Consider the following 20,949-nt stretch of genomic DNA (forward strand, 5'->3'; position numbering starts at 1 on the left):
ATGAATGCTGTGGAATTGTTTAAATTATTTTGCAGCATAGCTACCTTCACAATTAAGTCTATCTTTTAATGTTGTATGTCTGGGATGCAAGTATTGCTAAATGTCATATTGGACCTCCAGGTTAAAGATGATTCAGCTTTAAGGTGTTACCCTTTCAGGGGTACAGAAGAAACCCAGTTCCAAAAAGGTCCTTTCAGTGGTAGATTTGGGGAACTTGGTGGCCCCTGTAGAGATGCCAGGTTTCTTTTTTATCTAGAAATGGCTGCAAGGGGAAGCTGATAATATATAGGCATCTTGTAAATTCATATTGAGTAAATGAATGAAATTGTGATTTCCTGAGAATTGAACCTCAGTTTCCTAACCCTAATTGATGAGAGGCTCGTTGCTTGATGGTGTGTACAAACTTACCTGAAAGGGACCTTTTTAAGACAGATCTTCATGACCTGTTCCCATCCCAGTTCTTCATTACCTCTTTTAAACAAAAAGATCTACAGGGTGTGGTCACTGTTTCTTTTGTGCTGTTTTGGGGTGGAGAGGGTGGATGTGATGAAGCCAATAATTCAGGACTTAATTCCTTCCTGAGTTGTGGTTTTTTTCTGTCCTTGCATCAGAGTATAAAATAGCTTCCAGCTCTAGCTATAAGCTTGGAAGAGTCTGTATAATTGTAATCACAGGGTGACAGCACTCAGAATCTAAATTGGGCTTATGTGGTATTCTCACCACTCAATTTATTTTTTAGCAGTTTAATGGGTTCATTTTAGAGTCTTCCATTTTGTATGGAATTAGATCCTCTTCTTCAAATGCTGTAATTAACTTAAAAAAAAACTTGAGCAAAATATTGAAACCTCAGAAAAAAAAGGTAATGGTCCAGCCTGGGCAACATGGTGAAATCTTGTCTCTACAAAAAAATACAAAAAAAATTAGCCAGGCATGGTAGCATGTGCCCGTAGTCCCAGCTATTTATAGGGATGAGGTGAGAGAATCACTTAAGCTGAGTAAGTCAAGGCTGCAGTGAGCTATGATTGCACCACTGCACTCTAGCCTGGGTGACAGAGAGAGACCCTGTCTGGGAAAAAAAAAAAAAAGTGGTAGAGAGGAGGGAATATGCTTCTTTTCAAAATTTGACAAAATATGATATTCTCATTTTTAATGGGGTAAATGAAAAATAGCATTTTGGGAAATTAGGGAATGAGTGTGTAATGGGCACACATCTCTTACAACAAAATTAACCCAGGATTTCATCCAGGGAAAATTTGAGACTAAACAGGTGTGGCCTTGTAAGGATACAAATTTGATCAGCTGAAAATTATCTCCTGGAATCATATGCATCTGTTTAATTGCGGCAGTGGAAGAGATGACAAGGTAAAAACCACATTTAAAGCTACTTGGGAGGCTGAGGCAGGAGAATTGCTTGAACCTTGGAGGTGGAGGTTGCAGTGAGCTGAGATCATGCCACTGCACTCCAGCCTGGGTGACAGAGCAAGACTGTCTCAAAAAAATGAATAAATATAAAAATAAAGTTAATTGGTCTTAGTACAAATCTGCCTTCTAATAGTATAGCAGGAGCCCTCTCATCAGAAACCTTTAGTTGTTTGGTTAATCTAAAAAGTTATTTAAATCAGGGTATCATAAAAAATACATATATGGACATTTTAACTTTAAATATTCTATATTTACCACTTATTTACTATAGGATCCAGGTTTTTTCTAACCTTTTAGTGGAGGTCTACTCAGTTGGGCTGTTGGTGATACAGTGGTACAGCATAGCTGCCTTCCCATATAGGTCTGCTGATAGACATTCTCTAATTGTCTTTCTTGAATTCCTGGCCTCAAGGATCCTCCCACCTCAGCCTCTCAAGTAGCTGGGATTACAAGCTGGAGCTTGTAACCTAATTATCTTTCTTGTACAAATTACATGCATTACATTACATAGGTGTGAACCAGAGATGGAGAATTCTTGAAGATTTTTACTATATTTTTCCCCAGTCTTTTAGAACATTTTGCCCACAGTTAACCAATAGCTTTTTTATTATTATTATTTTTAAAGTCAACAAACTTTTATCTAGTCTTTCCAAAGTATTTAACTTGGCTTTCACAGAAACTACAACTCTTCACACTTGCGTCATTGGCTCATATAATCATCATAAAAAGTTCACCTGGCATAATCAATTTGGTAACTGTATTCATTTCCTAGAGCGGCTGTAACAAATTACCACTCCATAAGTGGCTTAAAACGAGAAATTTATTCTCTCACACTTCTGGTGGCTAGAAATCCAAAATCAAGGTGTCAGCAGGGCCATGCTCCCTCTCCAATCTCTGCCTAGTCATCACATGGCCTTCTGTCTCTGTGCCTTTTTCTGTCATTTATAAGGATACTGTCATTGGATTTAGAACCTACTCATATCCAATATGAGCTTACCTCAATACTTACCTATTATATCTGCAAAGACATGATTTCCAAGTGAGAATACATTCTGAGGTTCCAGGTGGACATAAATTATTGGGGAACACTATTTGACCCACTACAGTCACAAACTCAAACAGCCTTTGGTAAACATACCTCGCAACAAATGGGAATAGAAAACACAACCTCTACTCAGGTTAAACAACAGAAATTTATTTTCTCACAGTTCTGGAGGCTGAAAATCCAAGATCAAGGTATCAGCAGATTTGGTTTCTTCAAAGACTTCTCTCCTTGACTTGCAGATGGCACCTTCTCGCTGTCTTTATACGGCCTTTCCTCTGTGCACTTGTATCACTGGTGTGTCTTCCCCTTCTTATAAGGACATCAGTCCTATTGGCTTTAGGGCCCCACCCTTATGACCTCACTTAACCTTAGTTACCTCTTCAAAGGCCCTATTTCGAAATATAGCTATGTACCACATAACAACTTTTCAGTCAATAATGGACTGCATATATATTGGTGGTGCCATAAGATTATAATGGAGCTAAAAATTCCTATCACCTAGTGACATCATAGCCATCATATGGTAGCACAACACGTTAATCACGTTGTTTATGGTGATGCTGGTATAAACAAACCTGTGCTGCCAGTCATATAAAAATCTAGCACGTAAAATGATGTAAGGTATATAATACTTGATAATAAACAGCTAGGTTACTGGTTTATGTATTACTGTGCTATATGTTTTGTCATTATTTTAGAGTGTACTTCTACTTTAAAAAAAAAATTAACTGTGAAACAGCATAAGGCAGGTCCTTCAGGAGGTCTTTCGGAAGAAGGCATTGTTATAGGAGATGACAGCTCCATGGGTATTATTGCCCCTGAAAACCTTCTAAGCAGGACAAGATGTGGAGATGGAAGACAGTGACACTGATGATCCTGACCCCATGTAGGCCTAGGCTAATGTGTGTGTTTCTGTAAAAGTAAAAAGTTAAAAATTTTAAAAATAGAAAAAAGCTTATAGAATAAGAATATAAAGAAAGAAAATATTTTTGTACATTTGCACAATGAGTTTATGTTTTAAGCTAAGTGTTATTACAAAAGAGCCAAAAAGATTTTAAAAATTAAAAAGTTTGAAAGTTACAGTATGCTTATGTTAATTTATAATTGAAGAAAGAAAAACATTTTCTATAAATGTAGTGTAGCCTAAGCATACAGTATTTATAAAGTCTGGTAGTGTTCGATAATGGTCTAGGCCTTCACATTCACTCACTGACTCACCCAGAGCAACTTCCAGTCTTGTAAGCTCTATTCATGGTAAGTGCCCTATGCAGGTGCACCATGTATTTTACCGTATTTTTACTGTACCTTCTCTATGTTTCCATGTGTTTAGATATACAAATACCACTGTGTTACTATTGCCTACAGTATTCAGTAACATGCTGTATATGTCTGTAGCCTAGGAGCAACGGTCTATACCATACACATTAGGTGTGTAGTAGGCTATGCCATCTAGGATTTTGTAAATATACTCTATGATGTTGGCACAAAAAAATTGACTAGCAATGCATTTCCCAGAAAATATCCCCGTGTTAAGTGATGCATAACTATATAATCACGGGGGATATGGCTTCAACATAAAATTTTCATTTCAGTCCATAATACCACCAATTCCTTGCTACTCTAACGTGAAAAAATTCTCACCTCTGAGTCACACATGGAAACAAATCAATGTTAAGAGACTTTAATGGCAAAGTGCACTGGAGAGTTAAAATGGTTACATGGGTAATTTAAGAAAAAATTTAGTGGGAAAAAGGGAAAGGGCTGAATTGCCAAAATAATTTTCTTATCCAGTTTTACATTTGCGTTCTCCATGTGCTGCAATTATAGACAACTGATAGTTCCTAGTCTTAGACATAACTTGCAGCATCAGCCACTCTGCTGCACTTTAGATCACATTAGTTAGGGCTAGAGCCCAGCCCCATTTACATGGCATCTGATGAATGGTTAGCTGTGGCAGTTCTACCATAATGCCATTTTGCTCCAAAGAAATCCAGTTAAGTGGCTGTCCATGGCCCAGTAGTTTCACCTGAAATTAAAAACATACATGCAAATGTCTCCAAATTCATCTCTTTATCTCACCCACTTTCTATTGAGAAGAAGTGATTAGTAGTTCAAAAAAAATGTAGACAGATTCATTTTTACCTTTATTTAGTGATTCACAATCACTATTCATCCAATTGAGTATATGCATCTTGCCTCTATATTCTTGATTCTATTTTACTCTCAAGAGGGAAATAAAAGTGTGCAGGCGTTGGGGAAGGAGAGTTTTCAAGGCTGAATGGAGTGTCAGAGTGGAGAAAATGCTGAAGAGAGGATCAAGAGCAGAAAATGTCTCTGAAACCAGAGTCTGCCCAAGTATCTACTCAGCGTTCCTCCCCCAGATTTTCTAATAACCTCCACTAATCAATAAGACATAAATTTGATCAATTATTACCGTAATTGTTTCATATTCTTAGTCTTACTATACTAAGCAAACTCAAATAAGTTCTCTACATATTCTAGGGTTATTTTGAACCTAAAACTTTGCTTCTCAGGTGGATCAATACAAAAACAAAGCCCATGAGCTTTTAAATAATGATGTTAATTGGCACCAAAAAGAACATAGATAAAATAAAAATATAATCAGTATCATACCTGGGCTGCTAAGCTGTAATTAAACATTAGATTTGAACTCATCTTCTTCCTGCCTCATCAACCACATGTATTATAAATGAAATGCAGAAAGGTGATGCAAGGAGAACCCCCATATGGACAATTCACCTCCAAAGGGATAATTTATTTTAAAAAATAAGTTATAAAATATATTAGAATGAACTCAATGCCAGATCTGGTGGTTACAACAGTTAGATTAATCTCTGACTTTCTCCAAAATGTTTTATAAACATAAAATAGTAAAGTCATGACATCTTGTATTCAGATATGTCCTGGGGTGGGGTGTTAGGGAAAGCATCCGAATTCTAGTTTTATGAGAAGAATCATTTTGGATGCATGCAATGAACTTGAACAATGTAGAATGACTGTGAACAATAATGTCTATTTTACAGTGATATGCATAGAGATACTGTAGCTGTTTTATCAGCTTAGTTTTCTGGGAAACAAAAAGTTTCAAAGATTCTGACCAAACACTGTCATTGGTGAAATTCATTTTATTTTATTTTATTTTATTTTTTCAGAGACAGGCTGAAGTGGTGTAATCATAGCTCACCGTAGTCTTGACCTACTAGGCTCAAGCAATCCTCCTGCCTCAGCCTCCTGAGTAACTAGGACTACAGGTGCGTGCCATCATGCTCAGCTAAGTTTAAAAAAAAAAATTTGTAGAGAGGAGTCTTGCTATGTTGCCCAGGCTAGTCTCAAACTTCTGCCCTCAAGACATCCTCCTGCCTCATATTCCCAAAGTGCTGGAATTACAGTGTGAGCCACAACACTTGGCCGGAGCTCATTTACAATTACTCTTATGAGGTATAAGAGAAACAGATAGAAGGCTCCCCTTAAAGTTAAAAGTTATGTTTGCATCAAGATGTTCTAATTAGCAACTTAAAGGAACAAGGTAAAATTCCCTCTTACCTCTGTTGCCCCCAGAATAGCTTTGGGCTGGCCAAGGAACAGCTGTCCTGATGTGGGCCATTTAAGAAAAATGGCATACACTAATTTTTCTTTAGGCTTGGATGTGTACCTGATTAAAAGGAAAAAATAAAAAGCATAGTAACAAGTTACATCCCATGTTTCTCATTATTTATGGATCAGGAATAATCTGGAATTATTTTACAGAGATACTTCCACAATGTCCCCATTAATAGAAGGGAAGGAAAAATAGCCCCATGGTGGTATAAAAAAGCACCTTCCTCCCCCAAGACCAAAAGGAAGTTCTTGGAAGACAAAAATTTTCCTGAGCTAGCATTCCTCTTCATCAGACTGCTCTCATGGAGCTGAAAAGGGGAGGGAGATGAGCTAAGGGGGCAGGATGCAAGAGCTTCATGGCTTTTCATGTGTTATTCAAATTTTTATATTCATTCATTCATTCAACAAGACAAGATCTGCATGTGTCAATTCTGTGCCTAGTACTGTGCTCACTGTTAGGGTTACAATAAAAAACAAAACACACATAGTCCTTGTTCTTAGGGAGCTTAGACTAGAGTGGGGAAAGCAGACACTAAATAATCACACAAATAATATGAAAGTGTGAGTTCTGATAAGCACTATGAAAGAAAAGGAAATTGAGAGATTATAACAAAAGGATCTCTTTAGATTAGAACATCAGAAAGAAGCCTCTCCAAGAATATAACATTTAATCTGAGACTTAAAGATGAATGAGAACAAAGAAGAAGGTAAGTGAAGTGTGCTGTAGACAAAAAAAAAAAAAAAAAAAAATGGAATTCATTCATTTATTCATTCAATTACTCAGGAAATACTTATTGAAATCTTAAAATGCTAGACACTGTTTTAGAGCTATATACAACATTGAACAAAGTCCTTGTCCTCATGGGCTTACATTCTAGTGGGAGAAATTAGAATGAATAAATATGTCAGGTGTTGATTAAATGCTATGGAGAAAACAAGCCAGGTTAGAAGGACAGGGCATGCTAGGTAGGAAAGGAGGGGCCTGGGAGTGTTATTTTAAATAGTCAGAGAAGACTTCTTAGAGGTGGCATGGAAGAGAATCATGGGAGCGCCATAGGAGTGCCACGGGAGCGTCTGGAGAAAGCCTTCCAGACAGAATGACAAGTGCAGGAGCCCCAATGCAAGAGTGTGCTCTGCCTGTTGATGCAATAGCAAGGAAGGCAGAGTGGCTGAAGGAGAGGAAGTAGGGGAGGATGATGGCAGATAAGATCAGAGAGGCGATAAGGAGCCAGATTTTATAGGCCCTTGTAAGCATCTTTGGGACCTGGCCTTCTCTCTGAGACTGGAAGCCATTGTAGAAATGTGACCACGGAAGTGGCATTATTATTTAAAAGTTACCTTGATTGCTTTGTGGTGAATAGGTTAAAGGGTAGATAGAAATAGAGACCTGTTAAGAAGCTACTGAAATAATCCAGGCAGGGGCGAGACAATGGAAACCAAAAGGATGAGGGTTGCCACAGAGAGGATGAGAAGTGGTCAGATTCTGAATATATTTCAAAGATAAAGAGGATGATATCTGCTAATGGGTTGGCTGTGACTATAAAAGAAGGGGAAACTAAGGGCTTCAAGGTTTTGGGCCTGACAACCACCTAAAAGATGAAGCTGCCATTAACTGAGATGGGAAAGACCGTGGGTGGAGCTAGTTGATAGCAAAATTTTAAAACTCAGGACTTCAGTTCTGGATGTACAGGTCTAAGATGCTATGCATCTAAGTGGAAATGAGGAGTGGAAAGTTAATGAGGCTGGAATTCAGAAAGAGGTCTGCACTGGAAATAGAAATGTGGAGATCACCAATATGGCATTTAAAGCCATGAAAATGGATAAGATCACCTGGGACATTAAGATAAACACAGTGGCTCATGCCTGTAATCCCAGCAATTTGGGAGGCTGAGGCAAGTGGATCACCTGAGGTCAGGAGTTCGAGACCGGCCTGGCCAAACATGGTGAAACCCCGTCTCTACTAAAAATACAAGAAAATTAGCCAGGCATTGTGGTGGGCACCTGTAATCCCAGCTACTCGAGACGCTGAGGCAGGAGAATTGCTTGAACCCAGGAGGCGGAGGTTGCAGTGAGCCGAGATCGCACCAGTGCCCTCAAAAAAACAAAACAAAACAAAATAAAACAAAGATAAATACAGAAGAATAGAAGTCCAAAGACTAAACCTCAGGGCACTTCAAGATTTAGAGGTTGGAAAAATGAGATGAAATCGGCAAAGGAACTAACTAAGAAGGAAGAGCCAACAGGTACGATGAACACCAGGAGAGACAGTGATCAACTGAGGCAGACACTGCCAGTAAGTTAAGAAAATGAGCACTGGGGACTCATCACTGGAACTGGCAAGGCAGATGTTATTGTGGGCCTTGAGAAGAGCAATTCTGGAGTGTGGGGGTGAAAGCTCAACCAGAGCGGGTTCAAGAGAAAAACTGTAGCAAGGAATTGGAGATAGCAAGTGAAAACAATCCTTTCAAGACGTTTTACTACAAAGAAAAGGAGAGAAATGGGAAGATCGCTAGAAATGCAAGTGAAATTGAGTGAAAGGGGAGAATTGCTATAACAATCCTTGGGTGGATTATTTGCAATGGGATCAGGACACAAGGGTTGACCTTAAAGCCAAAAGTGAGATAATTTTACATTGTATGTGTCTGGGTGTATGTGTGTGTGTGTGTGTGTTTCCATAGTTAACAGTTAGCTGTCCAGGAGCAGGCATGGAATAAGTAGATCTGCAGTAAAATTGACGTTCTGTCAAGTGAGTATGGCAGAGGGAGCGACAGTTCAGGAGTTGGTGTATGCAATAGATTAGTTACAGTGATGGGCCACACAATCTGTCCCAGATAAGGAAAAAGACACACAGAGAAAAGATGATAGGATTAAAAGATAGTATGATCACTGGATTATAGACCCCTTTGGAAGCCGAAGTGCCATGCAGAGTGAGCCAAAATAGAAGAAGAAGTGGTAGGTAGACGGCAGAATCCTTCAAACTGGAGCCATGGAGGGGGTTCAGTTATTGGTAATGCAAAGTCTAAAGTATGATTATAAAAGAAAAGGAAGTTAAGGACACCAAGGTTTTTGGTCTGACAACCACCTAAAGGATAAAGCTGCCATTAACTGAGATGGGGAAGACCGTGGGTGGAGCTAGTCTACAGCAAAAATTTAAAACTCAGGACGCCAGTTGTGGACGTACAGGTCTAAGATGCTATGCATCCAAGTGGAAGTGTTGAGTAAGAAGTTCAACTTTGCATTACCAATATGATCTTGTATATTGATAATGCAAAGGAACAGGTAACAAAGGTCAAGCAGACAAGATCCCTAGAAGACAGGAAGTGCAGGTAATTAGAACTGTGAATAGAAATTTACATCTCTAAGAATTATGTGAAGAGTAGTTCTGGGGACAGGGACAGCAAGCCAGGGCTACTCTATCAAAGGATTTTAAGGGTTGACCTGGGAGTCTGTAGGTGACTGCAAGAAGGTGGGCACGATGAACCTGGGGGGAAGAAGGCTTCTATGGTGAGGAGGGAGAGCAGGACCACTCAGCGGCAGGGAAATTGGTAGGAGCCAGACTCACAGCTTTATAAGCCACATTAAATATTTAGCTTTTATGTTTATTTATTGAAATAAACACAATAGAATAATGGTTAATGATTGTGAAGTCCCAGATCAGATACCCTCATATTCAAATGTAAGTACAGAAGCAAATTACAAAACCAGATTTGTACTATCCTCTGTCACATGAGAGATTGGTATTGAGTTCTCATTATGGCTTCTCCCAGATCAACATTTTAAAATTCCACAATTATTTGCTCTGTCCAGATTGCCTTACTTCATTTTATTCAATGGGTTGATAATGTTTTAAGTCATAAGTCAAGTAGACTGAAGAACAATTAGTCTAATCTTTCGGTTCCTATTTGATCAGGCAGTACTCAGGTGGCAACTGAAAGCGAATTTTTAGAACTTTGCCAATACTCATCTTATTTTATATATGTTAAGAAACCATATCAGAAACTGTCATATTTGTGGAGTCGGATTCAGGTACTCATTGACACACAGAACCTCTTTAAGCTCAGAGAGAAGCATCTTCCCTGAACCCTCCCTATTTTGACTCATTTTTAATCTAACATTTTCTCTGCCATTGGGTACCTCTTGTTTGCTAATTTCATAGGATGCAACATCTGCAAAAGTCAGAATTTACAGAACTGGTTAAACAGTAATCTCCGTTTTAGACTAACCATTCAGCATTTTTCATTGGTCTGAATGGCTTACAATTTTTCTAAGAGCTGAGTACTTTCAGCCAAAATTTGTCCACCACTGGGAGATACCTAGAAATGATGTAAGCTCAATCTGATAAACAATAAATGTTTCAAAACATGCAAATTCTTCCCCTTCTCTTTATATTAGAGTAAGCAAAGTTTGGAAAGTGCTTTGTATATGTAGGAATTCATCCAATTTCTCTTTTTATCCTACTCTTCTTTATATGTCTGATAAATTTTAAATCTCTTGCTTTATAAAAGAGTACTTGGTAACAAGAATGACTTACCACACATCTGGGGTGACAGTGTCATTCTGGGATCGCCAGGTATGGGTTTCATAAATAGCTTCTCCATTGACTTTTAGCCAGGACCCCATTTGCCTCAGTCGCTCCTCAAAAACTACAGAAATGGTGCCATCTAGTGTGGGCCCAATATTCATCAAAAGATTTCCTCCACATGAAACTGTTTCTACAAGTTGCTAAAAAATTAAGAATAATGTTTTTAGATAAATAAAATAATTCCATCTTTAATGTGCTAATATGTTGCATTTATATATTTATACATGTATATATAGTCACTGCCTAGAAAAACAAACACAGGATTGAACAATGTCCTATATTTATAGGCCGTTGAGCCATATAAGAAATAATTCCTACATGACCACACTATTAAGAATATTATGTTAATAGCCACCAGACATTTTACTGTACCTTCACCAATTCTTTAATTGTAAGATAGTCAGAGATTACAGCTTCCCTCCTATAGCCCCAGGACAGTTTGTCTATTGTCATGCAGTTTTCCCATTTATGTGGCAAAAGATGTCCTGGGTTATAACGATCACTGCAGGTATAGAAGCCACCATGCTTACAGATGCTACCAGCTCCCCAACGATCATTGGTGACTACTGTGTCCCGAACTGGGCTGAAATGAGACATACAATTTTTTAAAACAAAATGTATAAGCTTTTTATACAAAAAGAAATGTCACTGAAAAGACATGTAATTGAAATATAATTCTGAAAAGGGACCATGGCATAGTACGGTGGAAAGCCCATGGTTTTGAAGTCAAACAGACCTGAGTTGATCGGAGTTCTGGCTTTGTCACTTTCTAGCTCCCAGACCTAGAGCAAGTTACCTGACTCCTCTGAACAATGAATTTCTTCATCTATGATTAGAACAAAAATAAGTTATGTAAAACATTTAGCCCGGTACCCAGCACATATAGCACTCATAAGAGTATTATATGAATATTTTAAGCTCCCTTCCATATTGTAAATGGTAGCCAAAACTGAATTTATACCCAAGACACTTTTCTTTCAATGATTCAATGATCTCATACATGTAGTCTAGCCTTTCTCTTTCTCTTACCATTGTGCCTAATGTTGAAAAATCTCAGAAAATTCGACTGTTGATGTCATGTGAAATATCCCCACAACATTACTTATCATAGCAGGTGTCATATTTTAGAGAGAAATCCATGCCACATAGAGGGGACAGTTTTGAGTCACAAATTAAAGTGATAGCTCCCAGTTTTTTCCCTTGGAAGGAGTACCTGGACACACTGCAGTTTTAAGTATCAAGAGTTCTTCAGAGTATTTGTATTTGTGCCCTTTGTGGGCCCAGGAAGTGCAAGCAGAAGGTTGCCTGACTTCATAGCACAATACCCAGTGCTTTCTAGTATACATGCAAATTTGGTCCATATAGTTTAAGCCTAATGGAGGAGTTTAATCAGAACTCCCTGTTCTAATAGGGCAGCCTTGAACATACCAGGAAGCAATAGGAAAAAACTGGAGAAAGTGAAAATGCTGCGATGAAGGAAAAGAGGAGACAAACAAGGGTGACATTGGCTGGGCAGCAAAGATGACCAAAAGGTAAGAAGATAAAAAGAAGCAGTCAGCGGGATTCAGAAGCACATAATCAGAAATAGTGATGAAGAAACAGAGTTGTCCCAGAATAGAGGCCATAAAGGACCAGGGTAGGATAGAAAAAGGGGGGACCCACAAAATTAACACCTTCAAAGTTCTTGATCCTGTGATTTTTAGTCTGATCTCAAAATCAGACCACTGAGTTGGATTTTACTCCTGATTTATTTACCTTTGATTATGTTGAGTACATAGTGATATATCTAATAAGTATTATTTACAAAGATTTTCTCCCCCCATACCACCAATGACTTAAAATGAAATATTTCAAGAGGTGAAGGAATTAAAATGTTAGAAATATATTAGGAACGTGGAGGGTAAGTGCAGCAATCTCATAGCATACACACCTTTCATTATATAACCAGGCCAAGAAGCCTGTGCTGTTCCAGTATTGATCCGGCGCTCCTCCATCACCATCCGACCACAGAACCTCAGGCTGATAGTTGTTCACTAACTCATAGAGCTCTGGCAATGTCTTAGAAACTGGAAATTGCCGCTTATGGAATGAACTGGATTCATCCTCAAGGAAGAGCGGATGAAACCATTCAAAAAGGGAATAGTACAGTCCAAAACGCAGGTCAGTTCTGTTCCTAATGGCTACCTCAAGTTCCTTGACAATGTCCCTCTTGGGCCCCTCATCTATGGCATTCCAGTTCCACGAATATTCTGAACCCCACAAGGTAAAGCCTAGAAAATTATAGTGAAAACCCTTGTAAGCATGTCAACTTTATTTTAGTAAATTTCAACCCACACAAATGCCCAAACAAATCACATAGTACATGCGATATATAAATACCTGCTCCTACAAATGACTGTTTTATGGCCATTTTTTCATGGCATATATCGTTCCTTTATATGAGAAGTGAGAATTTAAACAAGGTGAGACTGAGGTTTTTAAAAGCAACTTTTGGGGTATATCACTGTATGGTCTGATCTATCTCCAGTATTTTCCCTCTTAGATTTTAAGGTCCTTGAGGGATTGCATCATGTCTGCAGTGCTCTCTGCTATGTCTTCAGCCAACTGCTAGCACAAGGTACAAACAATCAACAATAGCAGCTCACAAGTAAGATGGGAACATATACATGTACCATGCTAAATGATGACTACCACTATTTATTATGAAGATCCTGAGATGCACTCCTGCAAGATTCTTAGTGTCGTCTAAACCAAAGCTTGAGGTCTACTGCTTAGTTTTAGGATTATTTTATTATACCGTGATTCTTAGAACAGTGGTGATCCACGTATAGCAAATCTCTTTTAGCCTGATTATTTATTTAACCATAGGGGCAAAAAAAAACCCTACTATTTCCCAATAGTTCTATACTTTAAAATATACTCACCACATGTAATCTCATCCTACTATAAAATCATAGGCTTCGATGTTCCTCTTTAATAAAATTACCCAAAAGCAAACAGTCTACCAACTACATAGATAAGAAAAACAATGTATACCTTTATACAAACACTTAGAAGTGGTTCGTTTTTAAAGGAATTTGCATTTAGATTACTGATTGTTCTATATAAAAATTTTAGGAGAGATATATAAACTGAGATACTTAAAACATAATAAATATGAAAGCCTCAAAAATTTCATCAGTGCCTAGAGACTTAAGTACATTGTTACTATTCCACTAAAATCTAAAAGAATCTTTGAGAATAGACATTTATAAGGTACATTTGGTGAAACATTTTACTCTTGGTAAATTAGAACAAGTCTAAGAATGACTCATACTTTTGATTTTTTTTTTTTTTTTTTTTTTTTTTTTTTTGAGACAGGTTCTGGCTCTATCACCCAGGCTGGAGTTTAGTGGTGCGAACTTGGCTCACTGCATCCTCAACCTCCTGGGCTCAAGTGATCCTCCCACCTCAGCCTACCAAGTAGCTAGGACTACAGGTGTGTACTCCACCATGCCCAGCTGATTTTGTCTATTTTTTCAGAGACAGGGTCTCACTTTGCTGCCTAGGCTGGTCTCAAACTCCTGGCCTCAAGCAATCCTCCTTCCTTGGCCTCCCAAAGTGTTGGGATTATAGATGTGAGCCACTGCACCTAGCCTTAGATTTATTTTAACAAGCTTTTTAAAACAGCTCACTCTTGTTCCTATAATTTCTGTGGTAAGCTTCAGAGCAGTGTTGATATCTAAAGTCACATTCAAAGTTATTCAACTTGACAGGCCCTAATGTCAGACAGTACTAAAACCACATGAGTCTTCATCTGAATATCACCACCATAAACTCACACTGCGACGTTCCTTCCTGAGCTTAGTATGCATTTTCCATAAGCAATGAAAACATCTGACAACATGGGTCCCAGAAAATGTATACATGTGGGCTACATCATCTCTCTTCACAGTTTGATGAATAATTTTTATTAAATAAACTCACTATGTAATGTTTTGTGCCATACAGCTTGGGAAAGTTCCTAGACATCAGGAAATCAGCATGTTCTCAAGCAAATACACTTGATAGACATTCATCTCAGCAGGATAAATATCTACAGGAGAAAATCATGAAGCTACCAGAATGTGGCCAAAGGGAAAAACATCCTATGATCATTCCAGATTTTTTGTGTTGGTTCTCCTCTCCTATTCCCATCCCATCCCTGGAGAAAACAATAAGGCAAAGTTTCTTTTTTTTTTTTTTTTTTTTTGAGACAGGATCTCCTTCTGCCACCTAGACTGTAGTGGCCCTATCTCCGCTCACTGCAGCCTCAAGCAGTCCTCCAACCTAAGCCTCCCAAGTAGCTGGGACTACAGAGACACACCACCACGCTAATTTTTTAGTTTTTTTTGTTTGTTTGTTTTTGTAGAGACAGGGTCTCACTATGTTGCCCAAGCTGGTCTTGAACCCCTGGGCTCAAATGATCCTCCTTCCTCAGCCTCCCAAAGTTTTGGGATTACAGGCATGAGGGACCACATCCAGTGCAAATTTTTTTATACCAAGGCAAAAATGATCATGCAAAAGAAACTAATGAATGAACAAGCAGTTGGAACAAAAACAATTTGTTAATGCTTCCCTGGCCTTACAAATACTGGAGTGGTAATGGGTGGAATCCATTCTATTAAAATAGGACTACTGTGTGGGGGTTTAGATATTCTTCTACCACCTCTGATTTTTCTGGAAACCATTACACAATCCTGGAAACCACAATCCTTTTCCCTCCAGGTGATCTGGGTCACTTTCATCACTATCAGTTCATCCACTATTTGCACCATTTGGCCATCTAAGAGTTGGCTAAAAGTGCAGCCGGGTGTATTGTAATGATGCAAGACTATAGCAGTATAACCCCCATGATGCATTCACAGGATGCATTACAGAGAAAGGGAAGGAAAGAGTGCAATTCCAATGATGAACTTTGACTTGCAACCCACACTCCCTTCAACAAACAGCTTTAAGTAAATCTTGGAAATATTGTTCAAAATGCATGTGACAAAATGTGACCATCTTTCCTCTGTTATGTGGAGGGTATGATCCTTTCTGTATTCCTAACATCTCTCAATTTGGGTTGAACGTGCAGTCCCTAAGTTATAAGCAAGTGCCAATCACCACTTATGGTTGCTCCTAAGAGAAAATTAGACCTTGCTTTAGTTTTTTCTTCCAAAAAAACAACTTTTCATTTCTTAACCATTGTCAGCAATTTCCATAGGCTGGATTGACTTACCTTCATGATGTTTGGAAGTTAAGACAATGTATTTGGCACCAGAGGCCTGAAAAATATCTGCCCACTGGTTGGCATTAAAAAATTTTGCTGTAAATAGTGGTCCAAAATCTTCATATTTGAAACTAGGAGGGTAATTATCTTTCATAAATTCCACATACTTCGGTATCTTTTCCTTTTGCCAATACCACCTAAGGGGAGGAAAGGAAAGAGTGCATAAACAGCACATACACACACATTTAAAAGAACTTCTCTAGCTCCCCTTACCATTTACCCCTCACACAGATAGGACCCAGATTGTCTTTCTCACTTCCCCATTAGTTTGACTTGGCTTTAAAGACAGTTTATGCAAACTAAACCCCCTCTCATTTTCCACCTATCCCCCTGTGATATCCACTCAGCTCATAAACTACAGCATTCTAGGCAACTCAGCTACCCATTCTCTCTTTTTTTTAAGACAGGGTCTCACTCTGTCACTCAGGTTGGAATGCAGTAGTGGAATCACGGCTCACTGCAACCTCAACCTCCTGGGCTCAAGCAATCCTCTCACCTTAGCCTCCTGAGTAGCTGGGACCACAGGCACGTGCCACCACACCTGGCTATTTTTTTTTCTTTGTAGAGATGTGGTTTCCATATGTTGCCCAGGCTGGTCTTAAACTCCTGGGCTCAAGCCATCTTCCTGCTTCAGCCTCCCGAAGTGTTAGGATTACAGGCATGAGTCACCACGTCCAGCCCCATTCTCTTTTAATTCTTCACTTTTAAATCACAACATGTAGTATGTGTCTTTATACATTGTCCTTTGTAACATAAGTGACTAGGACTTCTAAAAGGAAGACTACATCCTAAAACATAACATGCATCTATTATATTCAGTAGTGGAGAACACTTTGGAGGCACAGGACAGAAAGGGAGGCAAAAGTAAAATTAAAAAGATGCTGTCATTTTAATAAATGGACTCAACCTTCAACAATTACTTGCTATATGCATTCATTCTAAGCAATGGTATATTGACCCTAAACTGTGTAAGCAAGACTTCATGAGGAAAAGCACATCTACATATTTTAGATAAACACAGCAATAACTATCCTCATGAAATAGATGCAACCCCCATTTCTGACCCAACTCCTGCTTTTTCTATCACCATTCCTTTCATACGAGTATTTCTACAGGATAAGCAAATCCATAATCAGCACTGTATTTCCCAAGACGATCAGGAGACTCTGCTAAGAAGAAATAATTGAAGGGCGTACTATGTGGCAGGCACGCTGTTTGCCTGCGCAAAAGTCGTATTTACCTAATTTCCCAGCTTCCACTACAGCTATGACAGGGATGTGAGATCCATGCTGGCCAAGGGAACTTGAGGGAAAGCCAACTTTGGGGACTGTGGAAATGGTTTCCCTCCTAATGAAAAGAGACACTGGCCTTCCTGCCTTTGGGCAGGGTTGTGTGAAGTTATGGTGCCTGGCTGCCATCCTGTGACCATGAAGGGACAAGTCCCCAGGCTGAGGATGACGGAAAGAGCCTATGTCTTTGATTTCATCAATGAACCGACTACCTCTAAATTTCCTGTTATGTGAGATAACAAGCCCCTATTATTATACCTTTTAGTTGGGTTTAAAATCCTTGAAGCATTTTTATTATTGATTTATTTATTATTGATTAATTGATTGGTTGAGACAGGGTCTTGCTCTGTTACCCAGGTTGGAGTGCAGTGTCATGATCATACCACACCACAGCCTTGAACTCCTGGGCTCAAGCGATCCTCCCACCTCACCCTCCTGAGTAGCTGGGACTACGGGCATTACATTTTAAATTGAACTGCAAGAGAAACTGGGACATTCAGAAAGTTGAACAAGAATAAGGAATTTCTCCTGGCATCATCTAATTGGAACCTGCACTGTCCCCTACAGTCTAGACTTGAATTTCATGCTGAGAGATGAAAAGAGGCATTTATGGTAAAGGTCTATCATTTATATTTCGTTTTTAATAGACATTTAGAACAGTCACATATACTCATCTATACTGTTGATTCCCCAAAAGTCAAATTGAGAATGAGGAGCAGAGGATACAAAGGGAAATCACAGATAATTAAAGAATCTTCCACAGGGTTAATGCATTTTCAGATCATCAGGAATGTGTTCTCTATTTTGTTTAGTATGAGAAGTATCTTTATTATTCTAGGTCAAAACAACCATGGGTTTATTTGTAGAAAATGAAGTGATTCATAGCAAAGAATAAAATGACTCAAAACTAGCTGTTTTATCTTGGCATAGTACTAGTCTCAGTTAACAAATGTTAAATCCTCTTTGGCACCAATATATCTTTACCTAATCTTCATGGTTGAACAAAATGATAATATAAGATACAATTTAGGGGGAAGAAAGTTGTTAATTATGTACCACACTAATCTAAAATATTTCCAAAATAAACTCAAGATTCCTTACAGCCCAAAACATGCAAATAAAGATTTGTAACATCTTTTTGAAGTAGCTATGTTTTGGCATAAGAAGAAAGAGTCTCTGTTTTAGAAGTTGAATCGTTTAAAGTATATGAAAAATTCTCCATAGCTTACCCAGTTTTATTTTTTACATCAACTGACCTACCAATAAGAAAGGTTACTGGTTGCAGGTAGTCAATTTCTTTGTAATGAAAGGGTTAAAATATGCTATTCTGGCATATTATTAAAGGTAAAGAAACTCGAAAAATAGCAGGTGCATGAAGAGAACTTTGACCTTTGTGCTGTTTCTTAGGAGAGAAGATGAAATTCCAGTATGAAAGGCACTCTGTACTAGAAGGAAAGGCACCATCCTAAGCTTCAAAGACAAGAGGTAGAGTACTGTACAGACCTTGCTAAAATTTATTTTTTAAGCCTCCCCACATAATTTAGTCACACAATGTCAATTTAATTCTTGGACCCAGCAGAGACCCTAACAGAATGGAGATGTAATTTTTCTACCCCTAGAGTAGAGCATGGTACCGTGTATACTATGTAATGTTAATATAATATATAGTTCATACTCTGTATTGTGTCTACTATAGTATGTTAATTTGGATGTATACTATTTATGTAGTATATAGTTGATTCAAATAAATACTGTTTAATGATTCCCTTATTTTACTTAAGAATATATTGTGTGTCCCAAAGTCCTGGAATTACAGGTATGAGCCACCGCGGATCACCTGAGGTCAGGAGTTCAAGACTAGCCTGGCCAACATGGCAAAACCCCGTTTCTACTAAAAAATAAAAAAAAACTGGCCAGGCATGGTGGCGTGCGCCTGTAGTCCCAGCTACTCGGGAGGCTAAGGCATGAGAATCGTTTGAACCCGGGCGGCGAAGGTTGCAGTAAGCCGAGATGGTGACACTGCACTCCAGCCTGGGCGACAGAGTGAGACTATGTCTCAAAAAATAAAAAATAAAAAAAAGAATATATTATGTGTATGTTTCTATATATGCACACAAAATATTTCTATTTTGAAGGACTTAATACTTGTAGCATTTAGTCAGAAAAGACGTGCAACAGTTTAAGAAATTACATGCACATTTTCACATAGATCTCAAAGTAAAATCTAAAGCACAGATTTTTGTGTAGCACCTTTCATATGGCAGTATGATAACTGGGTTGTGTTAACAGTACCATTCTAGAACCTCTTTACAAAGTTCCTAGAGCCACACATGGTAACATGTTAACATTAAGTAGCCAATGGTGTTCAATGAACAGTCGTTTCACATACTCATGACTATGTTTTAACCATAACTTCATGGCAGAACGACTGTAAATTGGCAGGTAGCAGCAGAAAAACCATGGGCCATTGTGCCTGGGTCACCGCTCGTGTGATGCCCCTGCACAAACTGATGAATGTCTGTAGTAGCTCGATGTTGTAGCGTCATAACTAGAGCTTAATATGCGCAACTATGAAGAAGCTGAAGAGTCAGGAGTATCTAAAAACTCTTACAGTCACACGGAAGAAAAATTCCCTGTTCATCCAGCAGAAGCACTTAGGCAGGAAACCACATATTCCACACCCGGAAGTGCGAAACGCGGGTGACGCAGTGGGAGGTGAAACCGACGAGGGTGCAGGCAGCTCCAGGCGGCGAACCAGGCCTGCTGGGTGGTGGCTGGAGGCTGCAGGTGGGGACAAAAGCGCGGCAGACGAGACATAAGGGAGCGCACTCACCAGAACCACTCGCTACCGAAGCTGGGCACGGAAAATACTCCCCAGTGGATGAAGATGCCGAACTTCGCCTGGTCAAACCACGCGGGCAGCTGGCGGGCGTCCAGGGACTCCCAGGTGGGGTCGAAGTGCGTGGCGCTGTGGGCAGGGCACGGCGGCGGCGGCAGCAGCAGCAACAGCAGCAGCGGGAACGCGAGCCTGGGGAGCTCCTGGGGCCACATGTCCCGGCGCAGGCCGGCTGTCCTCTCTGCAGGCTCCCGCGGCGTCGGGAATGCTGTTCTTCCGTTTCTGCCGCTGAGTATGCCGCGCCGCGGTCACCTGACCAAGCCGGACTTGGAAACCGGCCACCCTTCCCCTTCTGGGGCGGGAGTGGCCACTCTCCCGGGCGTTCCGAATGACCTCAGGAGGGCTGCATCGCTCAGCATAACTAAGGAGGCCAGCATTACCCCAAAGCCAGCTGCGACGGCTTTGCTAAGGCTCTGTCCTCTTGAGGGGAAAATATGAGTCTGAGTCAGGGCCCTGTGACCAGAGCCTCTGCCCTCAAGCAGACACGATCCTGACCAAGAAACTGCCCAAGAGGACAACGCCACCAGCCCACCCTGGTGGCTGCTCCACACGTCCGAAGCGTGGACGAGAAGGTCAAGGCAGGAACCTCAGCCGCGTCTCGCCATGATGGAACATGGAAAGCAACCTAGATCGTTCTCGGCCTCTGTATCAGCTCCCAAGATCCTGCATGTTAGAACCGAGGTTGTCAACCTTGAATTTCTATCAGATGAAATTCCAAGAGCTTCAGATTCAGCAGTTAGGTTGGGGCCCAAGAATTTGCGTTTCTACCCAGTTCCGGCTTCTAGGATGTTCTGATGTTGGGCC

The 20,949-nt window shown here is 39.7% G+C and overlaps 1 protein-coding gene across 1 annotated transcript; it reads right to left on the reverse strand.

Annotated features, from left to right (window-relative positions):
* Positions 1-4,122: 4,122 nt before the first annotated feature.
* FUCA2 (alpha-L-fucosidase 2) lies at positions 4,123-20,475 on the reverse strand. Its single transcript, XM_003255807.3, has 7 exons — positions 20,083-20,475; positions 15,910-16,097; positions 12,598-12,937; positions 11,040-11,250; positions 10,617-10,807; positions 6,032-6,140; positions 4,123-4,493 (listed from the first exon to the last, which is right to left on the reverse strand). The coding sequence occupies exons 1-7, from the start codon at positions 20,298-20,300 to the stop codon at positions 4,353-4,355; spliced, it is 1,398 nt and encodes a 465-aa protein (XP_003255855.2). The 5' UTR covers positions 20,301-20,475; the 3' UTR covers positions 4,123-4,352.
* Between the last annotated feature and the right edge of the window lie 474 nt (positions 20,476-20,949).

Source organism: Nomascus leucogenys, chromosome 3 (assembly GCF_006542625.1).
Source record: "Nomascus leucogenys isolate Asia chromosome 3, Asia_NLE_v1, whole genome shotgun sequence".
NCBI classification, from domain to species: Eukaryota; Metazoa; Chordata; class Mammalia; order Primates; family Hylobatidae; genus Nomascus; species Nomascus leucogenys.